Genomic DNA, 18,893 nt, shown 5'->3' with positions numbered 1-18,893 from the left:
TGCAGAGGTGCATCCCTAAAAAAATTTTTTGCGCCTGAGGCAATAGCTCCCCCCCACACACACACTATGCCTCTGGCTGCAGCCACCACACCATTCTACCTGAGTCCCCTAATCTAGCCTGCTCTTTGCTCCCCCAGCTAGCCTGTTGCCCTTGGGTATGGTAAAGGACCTTTTAATTAAAGAACCTTTTAATGAGGGTTAAAGAGGAGAGAGCAAAATGTGGTCTGAAGCTCAACATCAAAAAAACGAAGATCATGGCCACTGGGCCCATCATCTCCTGGCAAATAGAAGGGGAAGAATTGGAGGCAGTGAGAGATTTTACTTTCTTGGGCTCCATGATCACTGCAGATGGTGACAGCAGTCACGAAATTAAAAGACGCCTGCTCCTTGGGAGAAAGGCGATGGCAAACCTAGACAGCATCTTAAAAAGCAGAGACATCACCTTGCCAACAAAGGTCCGTATAGTTAAAGCCATGGTTTTCCCAGTAGTGATGTATGGAAGTGAGAGCTGGACCATAAAGAAGGCTGATCGCCGAAGAATTGATGCTTTTGAATTATGGTGCTGGAGGAGACTCTTGAGAGTCCCATGGACTGCAAGAAGATCAAACGTATCAGCCCTGAGTGCTGACTGGAAGGACAGATCGTGAAGCTGAGGCTCCAATACTTTGGCCACCTCATGAGAAGAGAAGACTCCCTGGAAAAGACCCTGGTGTTGGGAAAGATGGAGGGCACAAGGAGAAGGAGACGACAGAGGACGAGATGGTTGGACAGTGTTCTCGAAGCTACAAACATGAGTCTGACCAAACTGCGGGAGGCAGTGGAAGACAGGAGTGCCTGGTGTGCTGTGGTCCATGGGGTCACAAAGAGTCGGACACGACTAAACGACTAAACAACAACAATGGTAAAGGATGCTCTTCCATCACCTGTGTCAAAGTAAGATTCATCTTCCAGTCTGGTTGGATTCTGTATGTGGAATGCGGGGGAAGAAATCTTGGACTTTGCCTCAGGCAGTCAAAAAAATGCCTTGAGCCAGCCGTGGAGCTCAGTATAATTTCTGCTGACTGGTAGTGGCTTTCTAGGCCTTCAGACCTACCGAGAGATGCCAGGGATTGAACCTGGAACCTTCTGAATAAGCAGGTGAGAAGGAACAATTGGGAGTCTGCTTTAAAGTCCTGATTGTTCCTTTGTGGCCATGTCTCTACCTGTCCCACAACTGATGTCACCTCAGGTGTGGTTTAGGAAAAGTGGCTTCATGGAACAAATCAGGACCCCTGTCGGGCCTAATTAGGCTCACAGTCCAGAGATGTCTCACCTCAGTTCTACATGTTCCTGGACTACAATTCCCACTCTCCCTGAGCATTGGACCCAGCTGGCTAATGGGAGTTGAAGTTCAATAACATCTGGAGCTCCACATTCCCCCTTCCTGCTTCACTGCTTTGAGAGGAGCTTCTTTTGTAGAAAGTGTTTGTGTGTACAGAGCAAGAGGTGCAAGGCCTACATGCAAACGTTACGGGGCAAATTTTTCTTTATTGCCTTTAGACACCAGCTGTGGAGATTAAAATCCAAAGCAGTCGGAAAAGTGGCCTCTTTCAGCACCTGGAAGGGAGCCAAGCTGCAAGGAGGTGGGGGAAAGCCTCATAACTGAAAGCTCTGCAGGGTTTACTGCAGACAGAACCGACAAAGTTATAATTGCTCTCTGGGTGAGCTCTTCTCCAGGTGCCTGGCTTCTGCTCAGGTATCCTACTACTCAAGTGTGAACTCGGGAGAGATTTAGGACTGACTAGAAAACCAGGCACTCTTGAATGGTGTTGAATCCTTTCTCCACCCCTATCAATCTGGCCTTGTCCCTCACTTTTGTGCTGGCCTCATTTTCATTAGGAACGATAGAGGATCAACACCATCTTTCTGATCTCTCTGGGCCTATAGGCACCTTTCAACGCTCTGAACAGTCTGATTTTACTAGACTGCTTGGAGGTGGGTGGGAGATGGTGGTGAAGTCACTTTGGTCATTTCTTAATTGACCAATCCCAAGTAGGGTTGTTGAAGCACACAAAATTCAGTCTTAAGATAAGTTCTTAACCCGAGGTACCACTGTAGTCTATTTGAAACCATCCAGAGGTTTGGTATAATGAGTAGAGCCATGACCTCACTTTTATTTATTTCTCTTTTTCCACCAACACCGGAACTGCAATCATCTGTCAGATAACAGGCTAAATAGACAGTGTTAAGGAGAGTAAAACTAAATTCAGTCAAGATGGCTAGAAGTTGCTACATAGTTCACTAGTCACATGAGAACAGTTAGGACATTGTCATTGAGGGGCACATCGGGGATTAGGGATGAATGTGTCTTAAATGGATTTATAAAGGGAATTTGGTGGTTCTGACTCAACAGAGGTTTGCCAGCATATGACCACCTCTTGTATCAAGTGTTGTTTTTGTTCAAGTTGTTTGGGCATTTTGGGGTCTCTTCAAAAAAGCCTGCAATATTATATGCAATATTATATGGAAATATATATATGCAAACCAATATGTATACTGTACATAAGATGTAGAGATTCAAGACCCAGGCAGTACAATATTTATACAGCATACTTTTATCAGAATTAATGCATATGTATTTTTATACAGTCATGCATAGTTGTATGTATCTGTTTATACGCTGGTTACTTTAGCAAACATGGCATGTACGGTACCTTGCTTCTTAAACTTAATCTGTTCCGGGAGTCCGCTCGACTCCTGAAACTGTTTGAAAACCAAGCTGTGGCTTCCAATCGGCTGCAGGAGCTTCTTGCACTCAAGCGGAAGCTGAGTCGGATGTACAGCTTCCGAAAAACATTCGCAAACCGGAACACTTACTTCCAGGTTTGCGGCGTTCAGGAGCCAAGCCGTTCGAGTACCAAGGTACCACTGTATTATGCAAGAATTTTTCATATTCTTAGCAGAACAAAACAAGAATTAAAACAAAATCTGTGCATATAAGCTCAACGTCGAGATTTTCTGAAAATTCTATCATAAAATATCATAAGCAGCAGTAAATGTAAAAACAAGGGGGGGGGGGACTTGAGGGCATTCTGGTTTTCCTGAACTCATCCCTGTAGTTTCAGTTCTTACCTGAACTCGGGCTTCAGTGAGATCTGTCCTCATGGCTAACTGCTCCCTGGCATAGACATCTGGGTAGTGGGTCTTCTGAAAGACCTTTTCCAGCTCTTCCAGCTGATAGCTGGTGAAGGTGGTGCGGTTCCGCCTCTTCTTGCCCTTGTTGCTCTCTGAGTCAGTCTTGTCCATCGGGCTGGGGAGGTTGCTACTCGCCCTCTCCTGGGATACCTTCACTCCGGTCTCTTTCACGCTGAGGTAACTGCCATCCATCCCGGCAGGATCTGAGCCTGGCTGCAGCTCGGCCTCTCCCAGAGAACTCTCTTTAGCTGTGTATGTGGTGGTGGGGGAAACGGGAGCAGGGAAGGAGATAAAGGAAACATAAAGCTGTGGATAAAATGAATGAGGCTGAGCTGGATTTACACCAGTGTAGAAAGGAAGAAGGTACGCACAGGGAAGGGTTGAGATGGGCAGATAAGGAAGGGAGGAGAAAGAGGCGAGTCAGGAGGAAGAACTTTTAAGAAGCGAGGAAGGCCGACCATTTGGCTTAGGCCATATATGAAAGGTGAAGGAAGCAGCTGGAGACCCATAAAATAAATAAAAGGATTCTGTTTTTAATGACTTAAGGAAGATTAGCTCTAGTTTCCACGCTGTCAGGGATTTGAATTTGTCTTGCTAGTTCGGCTGTGGTTTCCTGTGCTGAAGAAGATTACCGAAGGGCGTGTAACTGACGATAAGGAGGATATCAAACATATATATTATATATGCTTACACAGGGTGTTCCGTTTATTAGAGAACATGCATTCTACTTTTTATTCTGCAAATGCAATCACATTGCACAGTGCTATCTTGTTCACACAGCCTAAGTGTGAGGAAGTAGGGGGGAATCCAAAATGCTCAAATATTAAGGAAATGAATCTTTCACACAGATGTTGCGGTGCAGGTCAAATTAACCCACACATGAAAGAATGCAGTGGTGTAACTTGCAATCCTGTGTGTGTCTACTCAGAAGTAAGTCACACTGAGTTCAGTGGGGTATTCTCACAGTTAAGTGGGTATACGATTTCAGCCCTACAAGTCTAGCAGTTGTATTCTTTCTCCTTCAGCCAATTTAGCACTTCCTCTGCCCGTATTTGGTTGTGTCCCTTCTTCAACGAAGCAGACATTATATGATTACATATCCTACTCGCGGCAACCTGCTGCAGCAAAACCTTTCCCCAGCACCTAATAACAATGTTCCTCTTCAGGGCTCTAGTCAGCTTGGAACAGGATAGTGTTATTCAAACAGGGTTTGAGAAAAAACAGGGTTTGAGAAAAAACAAAATAATGTAAAAAATTAATAATTTGGTTCAGAAGGAGGAATATAAGATGATTACAGTGGAGACTATCAAGTAGGGTTATATAACAGTGCAGAACTAACAAATGTACTAAAGAAACCAGATGGGGAAGTTGGGGGAAGCCGTAGGATGGGGGAGGGGGAACACTGGGGATGTATTGTTTGTGTTTTTTAAATATGTGAATATATTATGATGATGAAATATAAAACCAATAAAAATATTAATAATAATATTTTTTTTTAAAAAAAAAGAGGATAGTGGCTACACCATAAAATATACATGAGGGAAGGTGTCACATAATGTGCAAAATGCACTTTTTTGTGGTAGATAAGCTTTGTCTCACATGCCACATTCCTGAAAGAGGAATAATGGTATATTTTAAGTTAATGCCACTATTGTAAATGTATTTTACCTAAAGTTACTCCTATTGATTTTTATGGAGTTATACTTTCAAGTAAACAGGATTACAGCCAGGGCTTTTCTTCAGCCAGAACTCATTGGAACTCAGTTCCAACACTTCTCAGGTGAGTCCCACTGCCATTATAAGAGAACAAGGGAGGCATTCATGGTGAGTTCTGGTACCTCTTTTTCTAGAAAAATAGCACTGACTATGGCCTTAATTTAACTTCGACTTCATGACCCAGTTATTTTTACACATCACTTGGGAAGACAGGCGAACTAATATCAGTGTACTGGAAGAAGCAAAGATCACCAGTGCTGAAGCAATGATTCTTCAACATCATCTTCGTTGGACTGGTCATGTTGTGTGGATGCCTGATGATCGTCTTCCAAAGCAACTAATCTATTCTGAACTTAAAAATGGAAAGCATAATGCTTGTGGTCAACAAAAGAGGTTTAAAGACTGTCTCAGAGCAAAGCTAAAAAAAAAAGTAGTATAAACACTGACAACTGGGAAACACTGGCCTGTGAGCGCTCCAGTTGGAGAACAGCCTTTACCAAAGGTGTCATGGGCTTTGAAGACACTCAAACTCAGGATGCAAGGGAGAAATGTGCTATGAGGAAGGCACGCTTGGCAAATCCACATCGTGATCAACTCCCACCCGGAAACCAATGTCCCCACTGTGGAAAGACGTGTGGATCCAGAACTGGCCACCACAGTCACTTATGAACTCATTGTTAAAACTGTGTTTATGGAAGAGAATCTTTCTTGGCTAAGAGTGATTGCCAAAGAATAAGAAAGAAGATCATTTCCATAAGATAACTTCCTTTCCTTCAAGCAATCACTGGGGTCTAGCAATGGGGAGAAAGATTACAGTGGGTGAGGGCAAGTGATGTGTAGGATGGAGTCCTTGCTTGCTCTTCTCTCTTGGGTGTCAGCCAAAGAGAGGAGCCTTGTGGCATTATTAGGCCTTGTGGTAGGATGGAAGTTTCAAGGATGGAGATGGGGAAAGGATACCTTTCTTCTACACTGTTCTGAAACATGCTCCCACTACTATTAGTACTATGGAAAGTCTGATTCAACAGAAGATTTAATAAGAATACCAGGAATTAAATGACTGCATATGTTTTCGTTTCATAAGGGGGAAAAAAGATGTTAAGGATATAGTGAACAAGGGAATATAAAGACGTATAAAATAAACAAAATATTGTGCTTTAATTTGTTGGAAGCTTCCCAGAGTGGCTGGGGTAACCCACTGAGATGGGTGATAGATGATAGATAGATAGATGATAGATAGATAGATAGATAGATGATGATTATTATTATTTATATCCCGCCCTCCCCAGCCAAGGCCGGGCTCAGATAGATAGATAGATAGATAGATAGATAGATAGATAGATAGATGATAGATATTTTATGCTGTAACTGAGAAGTTAAAAGAATAGTGGAACTTGTTTTCTCAAAAGCAACAAAACAACACAAATACAAATACAAAAAAGCCAAGCAAAAGCAGACTTAGGGTTTATCCCTACTTACCCTTTGCCCTATTCTTTCCAGGCAGAGGTCTGCACTTTAATACTCTGTGTCCAAGCATTGGTGGTGGTGGTGGTTGTTTTCTCTGAGCTTTCCGTATGAAAACCTGCTCTTTAAAGCTGAATTGGAGCAAACTTCAATTCAGGTTTTCCATGGATTGATGTTTGCTCTGATTGAACTTTAGAGAGTAGGGTTTCATGAAGAACCTCCAGAGCAACAACAAAAAAGTGGGGGCTTTAAACTGTGGACTGTGCCTGGAAAGAGCATGGGAATGTGTGGCCAGGTCCTTAGAAACAGAGTAAGAGAACATTATGATGCAACCACAGTTGAGCATTTATGGAGAGTAGTACTGAGAACAATATGCACAACTTTCTTACTGAAGTCTATAAGGTTGAGGGCTCATCTACACTGAACATGTCCCACAGCCAGAAAGCATGGGTCTGAGCAGTTTTCTGCTTGTTCTGTGCTTTCTAGGTATGAGTCTGAATGGTTTTCCGTTTGCCCCACTTTCCCCCCTGGGAAAACTCGCTCTTTACTGCTGAATCGGAACAAATTTCAATCTATGGAAAATCCCATGAACATTTGTTCCAATTCAGTGGTAAGGAGCAGGTTTCCCCGGGGGAAAGCGGTGGGATAAGAGGAAGTGTGAACAAGCTCAGTATCTTTAACTTTATAAAATATTTACTGCATACTGGATTTCCGTTTGTAGACTTACAAAAATGCTTTATGAACATGTAAGAAAGCTTTCTGAATGATAAGTTAATGTTTCCAGGAAAAAATGCATAGCACCTAAAAGCAAACTTTAAAACAGTTGCAGTTATTAGTTTTTCCTAGAATTAAAATAATGTGTGCGTGTGTATACCCTTTCTTTTTTGAGCAAATTTTGCCAAACTACAGGTTTAGGACAGAGAGAAAATAAATACTTTAGAGTGTATTTGTTAACTCTTCCTTGAGGGTCCCTCTTTCTAGACTTTTTCCTGACCTTTAGATGTTCCTTCCTGTTAGACAATAAATGGAAAATTTATTAACTGGTTGCTATATAAGAACTAACTAAGCAATCGTAAACTGATTGTGGAAAACAATTGAGGGGTTTTTTTTAGCTGGTTGCTGGGTTGATTTTTCTGCCCAGAACCCCTAAAAAGGCCTCATGCTGAGCTGCGCACATTGGGAAAATCAGAAATTAGACCTGAGATGGAGGTCTGAATTGCAAATAGGTGACCGGCAAGCTATCAGTAGTGTACAAAGCAGTGTTTCTATTCCTCTAGGGCTGTTTTCATCCTTTGTCATTGAGTACTCAAGAAAAAGGAAAAGGAAATAGCTGCTATGATTGTATCAATCAATTTACTTTAACAGAGTAAAGAGTAACTTAGGGTAGATTTCTTCAGATCACTTTAAAGTTATTTCTATTTCATCCTTTAGTAATAAACATCCAACCTTGCTCTACTCATCATAATAACCTGTAGAATAAACTAACTCCTACTTGTTACTGCAGGCAAACAAACATGCTTTTGGTTGCTGGCTGAGTACAGAATGCACCTAAAACTGAAAAGCAGAACAAAGGAAAGTCTGTGGGGTGGAGTCCAACTCTAGTCCATAATACAAAGTTCTAAAATTAAATTCTTCAAAAATCCTATAGGCTTTTTCTTTCAAGATCACTTAAGTAATTTTAGGGTGATTGTGCTGATGAAAAATCCACCCTCAGTTAGGGAAAGTCTTTAGAGAGAAAACTTTTGGGGGCACTTCCAGCTGAGGCTTTCGTTGTTCAACTGCACTGCCTTATTCACCAAACTTTTCAGAGGGTCCTATTCTTAAATTGCTCTTTTTTTAAAAAAGCTATAGTTCTTTAAATGGAAGCTGTCATTGTCATGTTACATATTAAAATGACAATTCCCCTGCCCACAATAATAATAATAATAATCCTGGGGCAAGGGAAGCACAACTTTAAAAGGGTGGCACATCTACATTATGGTTGAATTACTGCCTTCTCCTTTGCCTTACAACTTAGCATTGTTTTCTCTTGGCTTAATTTTGCTGGTTGCATGAATTTTCGGTCCCTATTTCTTGCCAATTTTATTGTTGTTGCACTTTATGGTTTTTGGTTCAGCTTGTTTTTATTGTTCTGATTGTTAGCTGCTGTGAGCGGTTTCAACAATGGTGGAGGGGCGTGAGCATTTAAAATGAATGAACGGGGGGAAACAGCACATGACGTCAATCACGTGTCTTCCCACCCCACTGCCCACATTTTCTTATTTTGTCTAAGAAACTGCACAAACTGCCATCTCTAGCCAGTGGCCATTGGGATGGAGGGGGAGGAAGAGGTCAGGTATCTTAAGTCTTTCATTTCTGCTGTTTTCCCCAAAAGAACATAAGAGCCCTGTTAGATCAAACCAAAGAGCATCAGCCTTCCTTTCTCCTAGTGGCCAGCCATGGAAAGCTTCCAAGCAGGACATGAGTGAAACATTACTCTCCTCCCTTGTGATTCCCAGCAATTGGCATTCAGAGGCATACTGCCTCTGCCACTGGAAGCAAACCTTGTGTAATTCTGATGATAATTCAGCCCCCTCACGCTGTGCATTCATTAGATTTCGCCCAGGAACTGTCATCTGAAATTGGGTGGGTAATGGTTTGGAACCAATAAAAACACTTGTCGGGTATTTCATAGTCAACAATGAACAATGCTTCAATGAACTTTTGCTTTTGCTACCAAATTCCAGAAGTTCAGCTTGCAAAGTTTGGTGTTTGTGTGCTTTATAAAGCCTTATAAAGTGCATATAACTGTGTGGAATGTCTCGCCGTGGTTCAGCAGACAGTGGATACGGGATGTTATGGTGAAGTTTGCCTTGCGGTCTACCCAGGAGACAGGAAGCAGAGTGTCAGGAAAGTGAAAGGGATGAAAAGCCTTAAATAGAAAGATATATCAAAGCCATTGGAAACATGGCAACGTCATGATTTAAAGGAGCCTGTTAAGTAACTATGCCCAGGGTCCAAAAAAATCATCCAACTAGAGAACTTTTCAATGCAATCCTATGCAAGAATAGGCAGGTGTAAATCACACTGTGTCGAGGAGGGCTTAATCCCAGGAAAGGTTACTTTGGATACTGAAGGGCGTTTTAAAAATATTTTGTAATATGGCATATGCACCAATTGTTCAAAAAAGCAGTGTTTGTGTAAAATGTTATATAGCAAAAGAACTTTACAGTCTTCATTTTTTGCACCAGCACCAAATTTCTGATGGAGACCTTGGACCAATTTTCCCAAGCACATCTAATGAACCATTGGCGGAGACAGAAACACAACAGCCTCAAATCAATGTTCAAGTCTTAAGTCGCTGGATACCTGTAGCACTTCAGCATGCAATTAAACTGACAGTCTGCCTAAGTCCATCCATCTATTGGAGTGATGTGTGAATTCAGTCAACACTGCATTGGGCAAGACAGCAAAAACTCAATGAGTTGCTGATTAAGTAAACTTTGGATTTGGGGAAACAAACCTAGGTCACAATTCTATTCACACACATATCTGGAAGTAAGCTCCACTAGAAACAATGGGGATTTCTTCCAAGTAAACATGCATAAGACTATGCTGGGCTGTTAATCCCTCTCCTGAACACACAAAAGCAAAGCAGGGTTGCTGATATGCGGGTGCAAGTATTGTTGTTTATTTCATTTACATCTCCCTCTTCCTCAAAAAGGCATTGTCCTCTACTTCGGGGGCAGGGTTTCCGGGTCCAGATATGGAGGAAATTTGCTCTCCTGTGATGCTGCAAGCATGATTGTTTACACATGCCTGCAAAACCAGGAACCGCCTTTTCTAGCGTTCCAGGGTACCTGCACACAGGTAGGCTCCGTGCAGATGTTGAAATGGTACATATGGGACAGGACTTGCTGCCTTGATATAAGTTGTCCCCACACACAGCCACTCCATGCACACGCAAAGATTGTTTTAAAAGGGCAAAAAGGTCCTCTTTCAGACTTCTAAAGAAAAACAACAATGGTAGCCCATTTCTGGGTTTTGAGCCACCTGAGGTGGCCTGTGTCCAACCAGCTGAAGAGGGCTGATGCATAGCCTCCAACATTACTCCAATGAAAATAGGAATGTCCCAATCCATAATGATAATTTTACTATTTATACCCCACACATCTTACTGAGTTGCCCCAGCCACTCTGGGCATCTTCCAAACATATATAAAAACATAACAAAACATTAAACATTTAAAAACCCCTTCCTTGCCTATATAGGATTGCCTTTAGATGACTCGGGGTTGGATAAATCCATACCCTCCAACATTTCTCCAATGAAAATAGGAACATCCTAAGGAAAAGTGGGACATTCTGGGATCAAATCAGAAACTGGGATGGCTTCTCTAAATTAGGGACATCCCTGGAAAATAGGGACACTTGGAGGGTCTGCTGATGTAACTCATGTACTGTGTTGTGCAAGCATATTATGTGGACATGTGGACATCTTGAGTTATCTATAAAGCATACTGAACTGGAGCTATGAAAAAGAAAAGAAAAGAATGATTTATCTTCAAGTTTCTAATCTGGCAACCATTACGCTGGCATTTTCCAAATTCATATCCCTGTTTATGGCCCTCCTGAATTGGTCATGCCTGCTAAGCCCTTAATTGTACAACAGCATTTACAGGAAGACTCCATCTGAACTTGGAGCCATATGCATTCTCTCCAAAAAGCTGGAAGCAGAAGGGAAAAAGAACAATAGAAGATGAGTGGGGTGACTGTCATCTGCCAACTTTTGTTCCACATAGCTCTCTGCTCGCTTGCTCTTGCCAGTAGAGGAGGGAGCTCATCGTGGACGGGTATAAAAGAATTATTACAGAAGGGAAGAAAATAAATGCATCCACAACACACAAAGGGGAGAATAATTCTTGGCCTGGTCTAACTTCATTGGCTGTGGAACAATCTACAGAGAAAAGATGAGCCAAGAGCTTTCAGCAATATATATATATCTCCACTGCGAGTAATCAGGCCAAGATAACATTAAGCCCATGGTATCAGCTGAGACATTGTCTTGGCTCTCTGATCTGAAGTGCTTGAGGGCTAGCAGCATGTTGATGCATTTCATGCAGAACACTTTGAAGGCAAATTGGTATGGGGGGGCAGCTAAATAAATAAATGGGTTGGATAATGTAATTTGGAGAGGCCAACTCTGCAAACAGGGAATGGTTTCTCTTTATATAAGGCACAATCCCACCAAAGTTCTCATTGGCTCCATCAGGATTAACCCACCTCCTAAAACATGTTTGTTGCATGTTCCCAGGCTATGTTTCCAGACCGCATGGCAAATACATAAAGTGAGGGAGGATCACATACATGTGCACATATGCATGGGGTCTAGGGACTCCACCACAAACAACTTCCCCAGAGGGAAGACCACAGGTGTTTAAAGATGCCTGTACACATGTATGTAGTTCTCTCTTGACCTGATTGTGTTAGGAAACACTGGCACCATTGCAACGCGGGGATATTTATCGCATTTGTATCTTGCCTTTCCTTGAAGGAGGTCATGGTGCTATACTGGGTTGACATCCTTCAGCAGCTGCCAGTACTCCCCACCACTGGGCCTTCCTTTCCATTTTCCCAAGCGGCTTTCCCAATGGAGTGTCATTCTGGAGCATTGTGGGAAATTTAAATGGTCCCCTTCCAGCCACCCAGCACTACTGCTACAATCAGACTGCTGCTGCCAGGTAAGGTAGCCATGGCCCTGAAGATCTCATTGGAGGAAAGGTAGAAGAAAAAAATTAAACCAATCAATCCGTCAGTAAAACTGCGAGAAGCCGAAAAGGGGATTGTGTAGATGTTTCATTCTACACTGATTCCCATGTGTGAGTTTATGAGATCTTCTGTCAATCTCGCCTTTGTTCTGGACATTGAGTTCATTTGAAAGCTGATGCATAAGATAGCCTGGAGACAAATTTTATTTGTGGAGGGGGGAGAAATACCCCCTAACAAAATTCAACTCCCAAACTCTTTTGAAAACCTGACTGTACATAGTAGAACCAATCAGAAGCCGTTGGGTCCCCTGGTTTGGAGGGGTGTGGGTGAGGGGGCTGTGGTTAAAATATATGACCCTTATTTTGACATCTGAAAGGAAACAAAGTTCTTTTGAAAATCTGGTTCTGTGTGAGTGCAGGAGGGAGAAAAAGAAAGATTAAAGAATACTTTTCGGAGTTCAAAGGAGGAGCAATGGTGTGTGTTCTTCTGGGATTAAGGAAATCGCCAGGAGCAGGTCTTTATGGGGATATTTCATAGCATGAGAGAGCATCTGGAAAGTGTGAGCTACTAGATTTCTTCAGCAGGCTAATAAAACTTTCATCATGTGCACAAGGTTGCCATTGATGCCAGTAGCTCATTGAGGCAACAAGACTGTATTGGAAGCTCTTGCTGTGTAGGAGTCCTTTTACAGCCGTTTGCTTCATTGTGCTACCTATCTCTCTTAAGGCACCTGTTTTAAAAGATGCATCATTTCCAATGATGTGTAGGATCAACACATTCCAGCAGTACCTCAATAGCAATGAAGTCCTGTTGAAATCAATAAGACTTATGTGAGTCAAGACTAATAGGTTTGACTGATTTCAGCACAACTTGGACGCAATGAACTTTCTGGCTCAAGTGTTGTATGTTCAAGTGCAAAAAAAAAGGTCTAGAAAGGCATTGATTAAACCCTCTCTTCTAAATGCGGCTGCGTCCAGAAAGAGGTGGGTAATGACTGGAGCAGCTCTGTGCTTCTCAAAGGAAGTTTGGCACTGGAAGTAAAGGATGCCCCACAGGAGATTGTGAAAAGGAGGAATTTTCCTGCTCTTTTAACATTTAGCCTTGTTTCCCAGAGAATGGAATGCAAAGAATTGAGGTGAAATGATGCTTGTGCGAGAGAGATCATGTGTCTCGCCTGTGTGCAATCACCTTTCTCAGCCAGACACACTTAAATTTGACCAGCCCTGTTTCTTAGTGCCTAGATGTCTACAGCTGAAAAAGGCATTGTTGATTCTGGGAGATAAAAGCAGGCAAAAAGAATTTTCTTTTTGGAGCAATTCAGGTTAGTGTAGGAAAATGCAAGGTTTCGGGATTCATGGAACTCAAGATGAACGGGAAGATAGCAAAACTAAAAAAAAATCTTGCTATACTGAGCTATTTGTAGAACAAGGACACAGGAGACATTTGCTTTTGGTATTTCTAGATAGCATGCAAAAAGTAGGGAAAATTACTTCAAAATCCTTCTTATTTCAGCTTGTTTTCGACCATGCTCAGAAGGGTAATGGGATTTTAACCCCAGCCATGCCTTTGGAAGTGCTGCATATATTTTGTTTTAAGATGTAGACAAAGGTCTTGTCCACACTGGAGCAAAATATGGATGCCACCACAATGTTGTCTTTTTGCAGACCGTTCCCACTATAAATGTGGGGTTTTGCCAGTTCAGATTTGGGGCGACATTCAGTGGGGCAACACTGGGATGGGGAGGTTGTTATGTGGGTGCCCCTGCATTAATGGGGACAAGGCCAAAGAGAGCAGGAAGAGTATGGTTTTGTAGAGAGAAGTGCTTGCCAATTGACTAAATTTCTTATTTTGCTTGTTTTACATATTTACAGGCCACTTCCCCTGACAATGAAGAGAGCTTCTTATTCTGTGCCTCCATATTCTAGTCATCTCTAAGGATTGCTATTTCCCACCCCCACCCCAAATTCTAGTTTTACTGATGCTTAGCTTCATATATTGCCTTTCCAAAGTCTGTGCCTATGATATGTGTGAAATTCATAATGAACCAAAAAACGTCAGGGAACACGACTTAAAAAATAATCTTTAGCAATTACCAAGCACAACCACTAGATGGCGTTTACCATGCGATCAATGATAATATTGGGGGGGGGGGGGGATAACAAAGCCAAACCATGGCAGCCGTCTAATCCACACTTAAGAATACATTTAATTGAACTCAGTAGGACTTACTTTTGAACAAATATCCTTCTTCATACATCCCACCTATGGCCTAAGTCTCCTTCCTCTCACCATTACACATTGCTGACAGCTCTAATCTGCCTTTAAGGTGCTTCTAGACTATCACTATTTTGTAGCAGGGAATCAAGCGCATACCACAATTAATGCACAATTAAGGTGTTCTAGCACCATAGCACAACAAATTCACAGACACTCGAAACCCACAGACCTTCCCCAGTTAGTAAAATAATGGGGAAATGCACCAAAAAGTGTAGGATGAATTAATCAGGAGACCTATGAACACCCTGCAATCAAATTGGGATGAATACTCCGGAAAACAAATCAGAACGAGTCCTCAATAAAGACCAGACAAAGTCTAACCACTCTGTAAGCTTTGTGCAAGCAAATCAGAATGAATACTCAGTAAGAAGGCTGTCACACATTGACGCCGCAATAGTCCTCCTCTTTTTTTAAAGTGCTGATTGTCCTTTAACATTGGGGGGGGGGGGTTTAAAATACATTAGAAATGTAGACATAATTGCCCTGCAATATGTTACCAACATACCTTAGCAGCTGTGAAATGGCAGGTTGTGTCCTGCAGGGCACTTGGATGCTGATACATGTGCATTGAAAAGCCTAAGTACTAGCAAAACCAGCCCATTTTGCACCCTGAGGTGAAGGATGAGTTTGCACATGCAAGCAGTGGCATAGCGTAGGAGGGCACCGGGGTGGTTGCCCTGGGTGCAAAATTGTTAGGGGTGCCAATCTCAACACCCGGTACTGCCTCAATACAGCTGTGTGCTTCTGTTGCTGGGCTCCGTTGAAAACGACTTCTCCATGAGAAGTAGGAAGTGACCTCTCCAGACAATGGAATGACTCTGATTTTCTTATCTCTGTGGCTGCAGTCTCCTGGGTGATGCAGTTAGGCAGTTGAATGTGCATGCCCAACTCTGCCCACTTCCCTCCCTCCATACAGCCCTGGGTGCTGTCAACCCACGCTACGCCACTGCATGCACACTCCCACAATTCTGTGTACAGAAGCTGACCAGAATCTTACTTCAACGCTGGCAATGTGATAGTGCACCAGAGAGCATCAGACTAGCTCAGGAGGTGCAGGCGAGCCTATGTGGTGTGCATGGCTTTGCCCTATAGCACCTTGATGACACTCTCTGTCCCCCAGGCATCAAAGCTTTTCACTACGAAGGACCAGTGATCCACAGGAAAGGTCAGCTGTGAGCACAACCAATGGTGGATGAAAGCAGATCCTGTCAAGAGCAGAGCTAGAGCCCAACATGGGCAGAGTAGGCAGCATGGCAGGACTGCATAGCTCTTTCTTTGTCTGTGCCACCCAACCCTTCTCTACCTCTTCATATGCACATGAAGCAGAAGTGGAAGCAGTTCTCAGAAGGGTAATCCGGAGCCCATGAATGAAAGAACAATGTCTACAGAACCAGACGATGCTGAGGGAAGCATGGAATGAGGCAGAGGGCTACAGATTCCCCACCTCAGCTATGCACACTTGCTTGAGAGGAAACTCAGTGGGGTCTACTTCTGAGCTGACATGTACAGTGGAACTTTGGGTTGTGAACATGATCCGTGAGGGAGGCACGTTCGCAACCCGCAGCGCCAGGCGATTCAGCACTTCTATGCATGTGCAAAGCACGATTTAGTGCTTCTGCGCATGTGCGAGCACTGAAACCTGGAAGTAACCCGTTCTGGTAACCCGAAAATGCACAACCCACAGCGATCGCAACCCGAGGTATGACTGTACAGGATAGCATATATGTTAGCTTCTATAGAATCTGTGAGCAGAGCAGAGCAGAGCAGAGCTCAGATGAAGAACGGTTCTAGCAAACGACACACAGAATAACAAAGTTTTAGCAAGGCATTCTTTTTTTTAAAAAAGTGAAAATAAGGATAAAACAGAGCCAATGATTTACTAGAGACAGATGTCAGAAAACAGGGCCATGCCTGGTAAACAGGGTCTGTTGAAGCATCTGATTCAGGACTGTGCTAAACTTTTTCTAACTGATGCTTAAATCTGTTTTTGTATTTCCTGTGTTTGTACATCCAAACAAAGTGACATGTTGCCTGGAATCCAGAATTGCCTTTACGATGGTTCTCCTCTCCTTTCTGCCTTGCATTACAACAATTCCCGTGACATATGGCAAACCGAAACACTTTCTTGGACGCATCCTGAGAAAAACACTCCATTTTATTTATTTACGTCTTAAAAATTATATACCCACTGAGTGTAAAACAACAACAACAATCCTACAACTCTCAAAGCCCATGCTAATTTCTATGCTCAGAAAATAGTGCTAGATATCAGCAACAGAGTTTAAGGTGCAGAAAGAGTGCTACTTGAATACTGTAACGGGGAAAATGTTCCATCAGAATACCAGGGGTATACTGTACACTTCAGCCTCCAAAAGCAACTGACTTACAGTTTTGTTATCTATGACAGCACAAATTGCAATTTGCACTCAAACCAGGGCGTTTTTCAGCCGGAACTCATGGGAATTCCATTCTGGCACCTCTCAGGTGGGCTCCATTGCCATTATAAGAGAACAAGGGAGGTGTTTATGGTGAGTTCAGGCACCTCTTTTTCTAGAAAAATAGCACCAACCATTCAGTTTCTCAAACATAATGGATTGCACTAATGTAAACCCTATAGAGCAGGGAATGGTTGACTCATCTCCAGCTATTCCCACCTCTGCTTCACTCTCTTCAGGGCCACATTACTGCTCTGGGCAACACTACAAGCATAACCCCCTGACTCCTTGTGCGATGCCATAACCCTCAAGGCTGTGGCGCCAGGCAAGTAGTCACTTCTTAAGTTGTGCGCATGAATTTTTCACCCGGCTCTTTTGCACAATGGTTTAGAAACACCAGATCCCCTCACACAAGACAAACCCTCGCTTTCAGGATTGGGCTGCAAGGCATGTCCGGTTCATTGTACTAATGCGGTGAGGCAAATTTGTGAAGAAAGCAACGTTTCTTGACTTATTATTGTGTGGCCCTTGCAGCCCCTATGGGAGGCCTGGAGCACGGTCCTTGCGGGCCCTCAGAAGTGGCTGTGGGGAACTGGGAGCTTCTCTTTAAGGAGATTCTGAGCAGAGTTGTTCGAAGACACTGGGAGAAGAAAGACAGACTGGCGGGGTGGGGGGTGGAAAAAAGCCACCACCATCCAGAGAAGACAGTGGAGCAATTTTCTGCCCCCACACATTGATGATGATGATTTCTAGCCTGTGTTACTTTGGCATAAATATGTTCTGTCCTGTTTCTGCATCAAACTGTAACTTTACGGGGGAGGGTAATACAAAAATCTGTATTTAAACATGTAGCATTTAATACATTTTCTCTCAAAATGGACCTTTATATATACATTTTGGTATCTTTTCTTTTTTTGGGGGGGGGGTGAGCCACAAGCTATGTCACAGCATTTTAAGTGCAAAGCCCAATCTACACATTGGTCTGGGAGGTATGGTCAGGTTGGTTGGTATCCGAATTTGCAAAAGCAGATCAGGTTGGTTGGTATCCGAATTTGCAAAAGCAGAATTGCTCGGGCAGCCCAAGAGCAATTCTACAGCCATGGAAGTGACACAAGGCGGAGGCCTACAGAGGCATCCCAACACATAACAATGTAGCCAGTGACAGGTCTAAAAATCTAATTGCCCTCAGTTGGTGATCACTTAGCTACTGGACTCCATAGGAGCCAACCCTAGGGGCTGACAGGTTTTCAGCCCTCCCGATAAAATATTTGAGGGGGCCACCCCCCCAAAGTTGATGGCCGTTGCCATTCAAATGGTGTGCACCGTGCCATATGATTATGTGGGGCAGGGCTTTCCTGCCCCCCCATATTTTATTCAAGTTGGCACCCCTGCTGGACTCCTGTTATTGTTATTGTTATTGTTTAAAGGTTTACCTCAATTTGTAGTTTGTTGGGGGTTGCTGGGAGCTCTAATTCTGTGAGGGGTAAGCTACACTGCACAGAATTCTTAGAGGAAAAGAGTGTGTTTCAAATATGCTTTAAATGTGGATGGTTAGGTCTATACAGGAGAAAACAGCCTTAAGGTGTTTCTTAGGCCAGGCATTGCCAACCTTTCTGGGTCTGAGTCTGGGTCCGCACCTGCATATTTAAGAAGCAGTTGTGGGCAACACACACACACACACACACACACACACACACACACACACCCTATTCTATTGACTACAGCAGAAGGCTTATTTCAAGGCTTCTTTCTGATTTTAGTGCGGAGAAGTGACCCTACATCAGTCAGGAAAGCCTCTGTAGGCACATATGCACCCAGGGGTGCCACGCTGGCAGACCCTGTTTCAGGCATTCAGGCCCCCACACTGTTGTAGGACTTTATGGCACAATTCATTGTGCCGGCAAAGAACAACTTGCTATTCGCAGGAACCTTTTCTTTCTGCATTGGCATTGAAGTGTCAAACCAGAAACAAAGAAAACACTTGTGCAGATGGGTTTTTAATCAAATAAACAGGGTGTATGCCTAAAATTCCTGTACAGAAGCAGTGCCAGATCTGTATTATTACTTTAAAATTATATAAGTA

The 18,893-nt window shown here is 43.1% G+C and overlaps 1 protein-coding gene across 1 annotated transcript in view; it reads right to left on the bottom strand.

The window, feature by feature from the left end:
• Positions 1-18,893, bottom strand: part of ALX4 (ALX homeobox 4) — a 57,086-nt gene that overhangs the window by 18,192 nt on the left and 20,001 nt on the right. Inside the window, exon 2 of the mRNA XM_083465618.1 lies at positions 3,112-3,422. Within this exon, the coding sequence (XP_083321744.1) occupies positions 3,112-3,422 (311 nt within the window). The remainder of the gene's footprint in view (positions 1-3,111; positions 3,423-18,893) is intronic.

This window comes from Podarcis liolepis, assembly GCF_965112155.1.
Source record: "Podarcis liolepis genome assembly, chromosome: 1".
NCBI lineage: Eukaryota > Metazoa > Chordata > Lepidosauria > Squamata > Lacertidae > Podarcis > Podarcis liolepis.
Note: the sequence above shows the minus strand (reverse complement) of the source record. Positions and strands in the feature narration are given on the sequence as shown.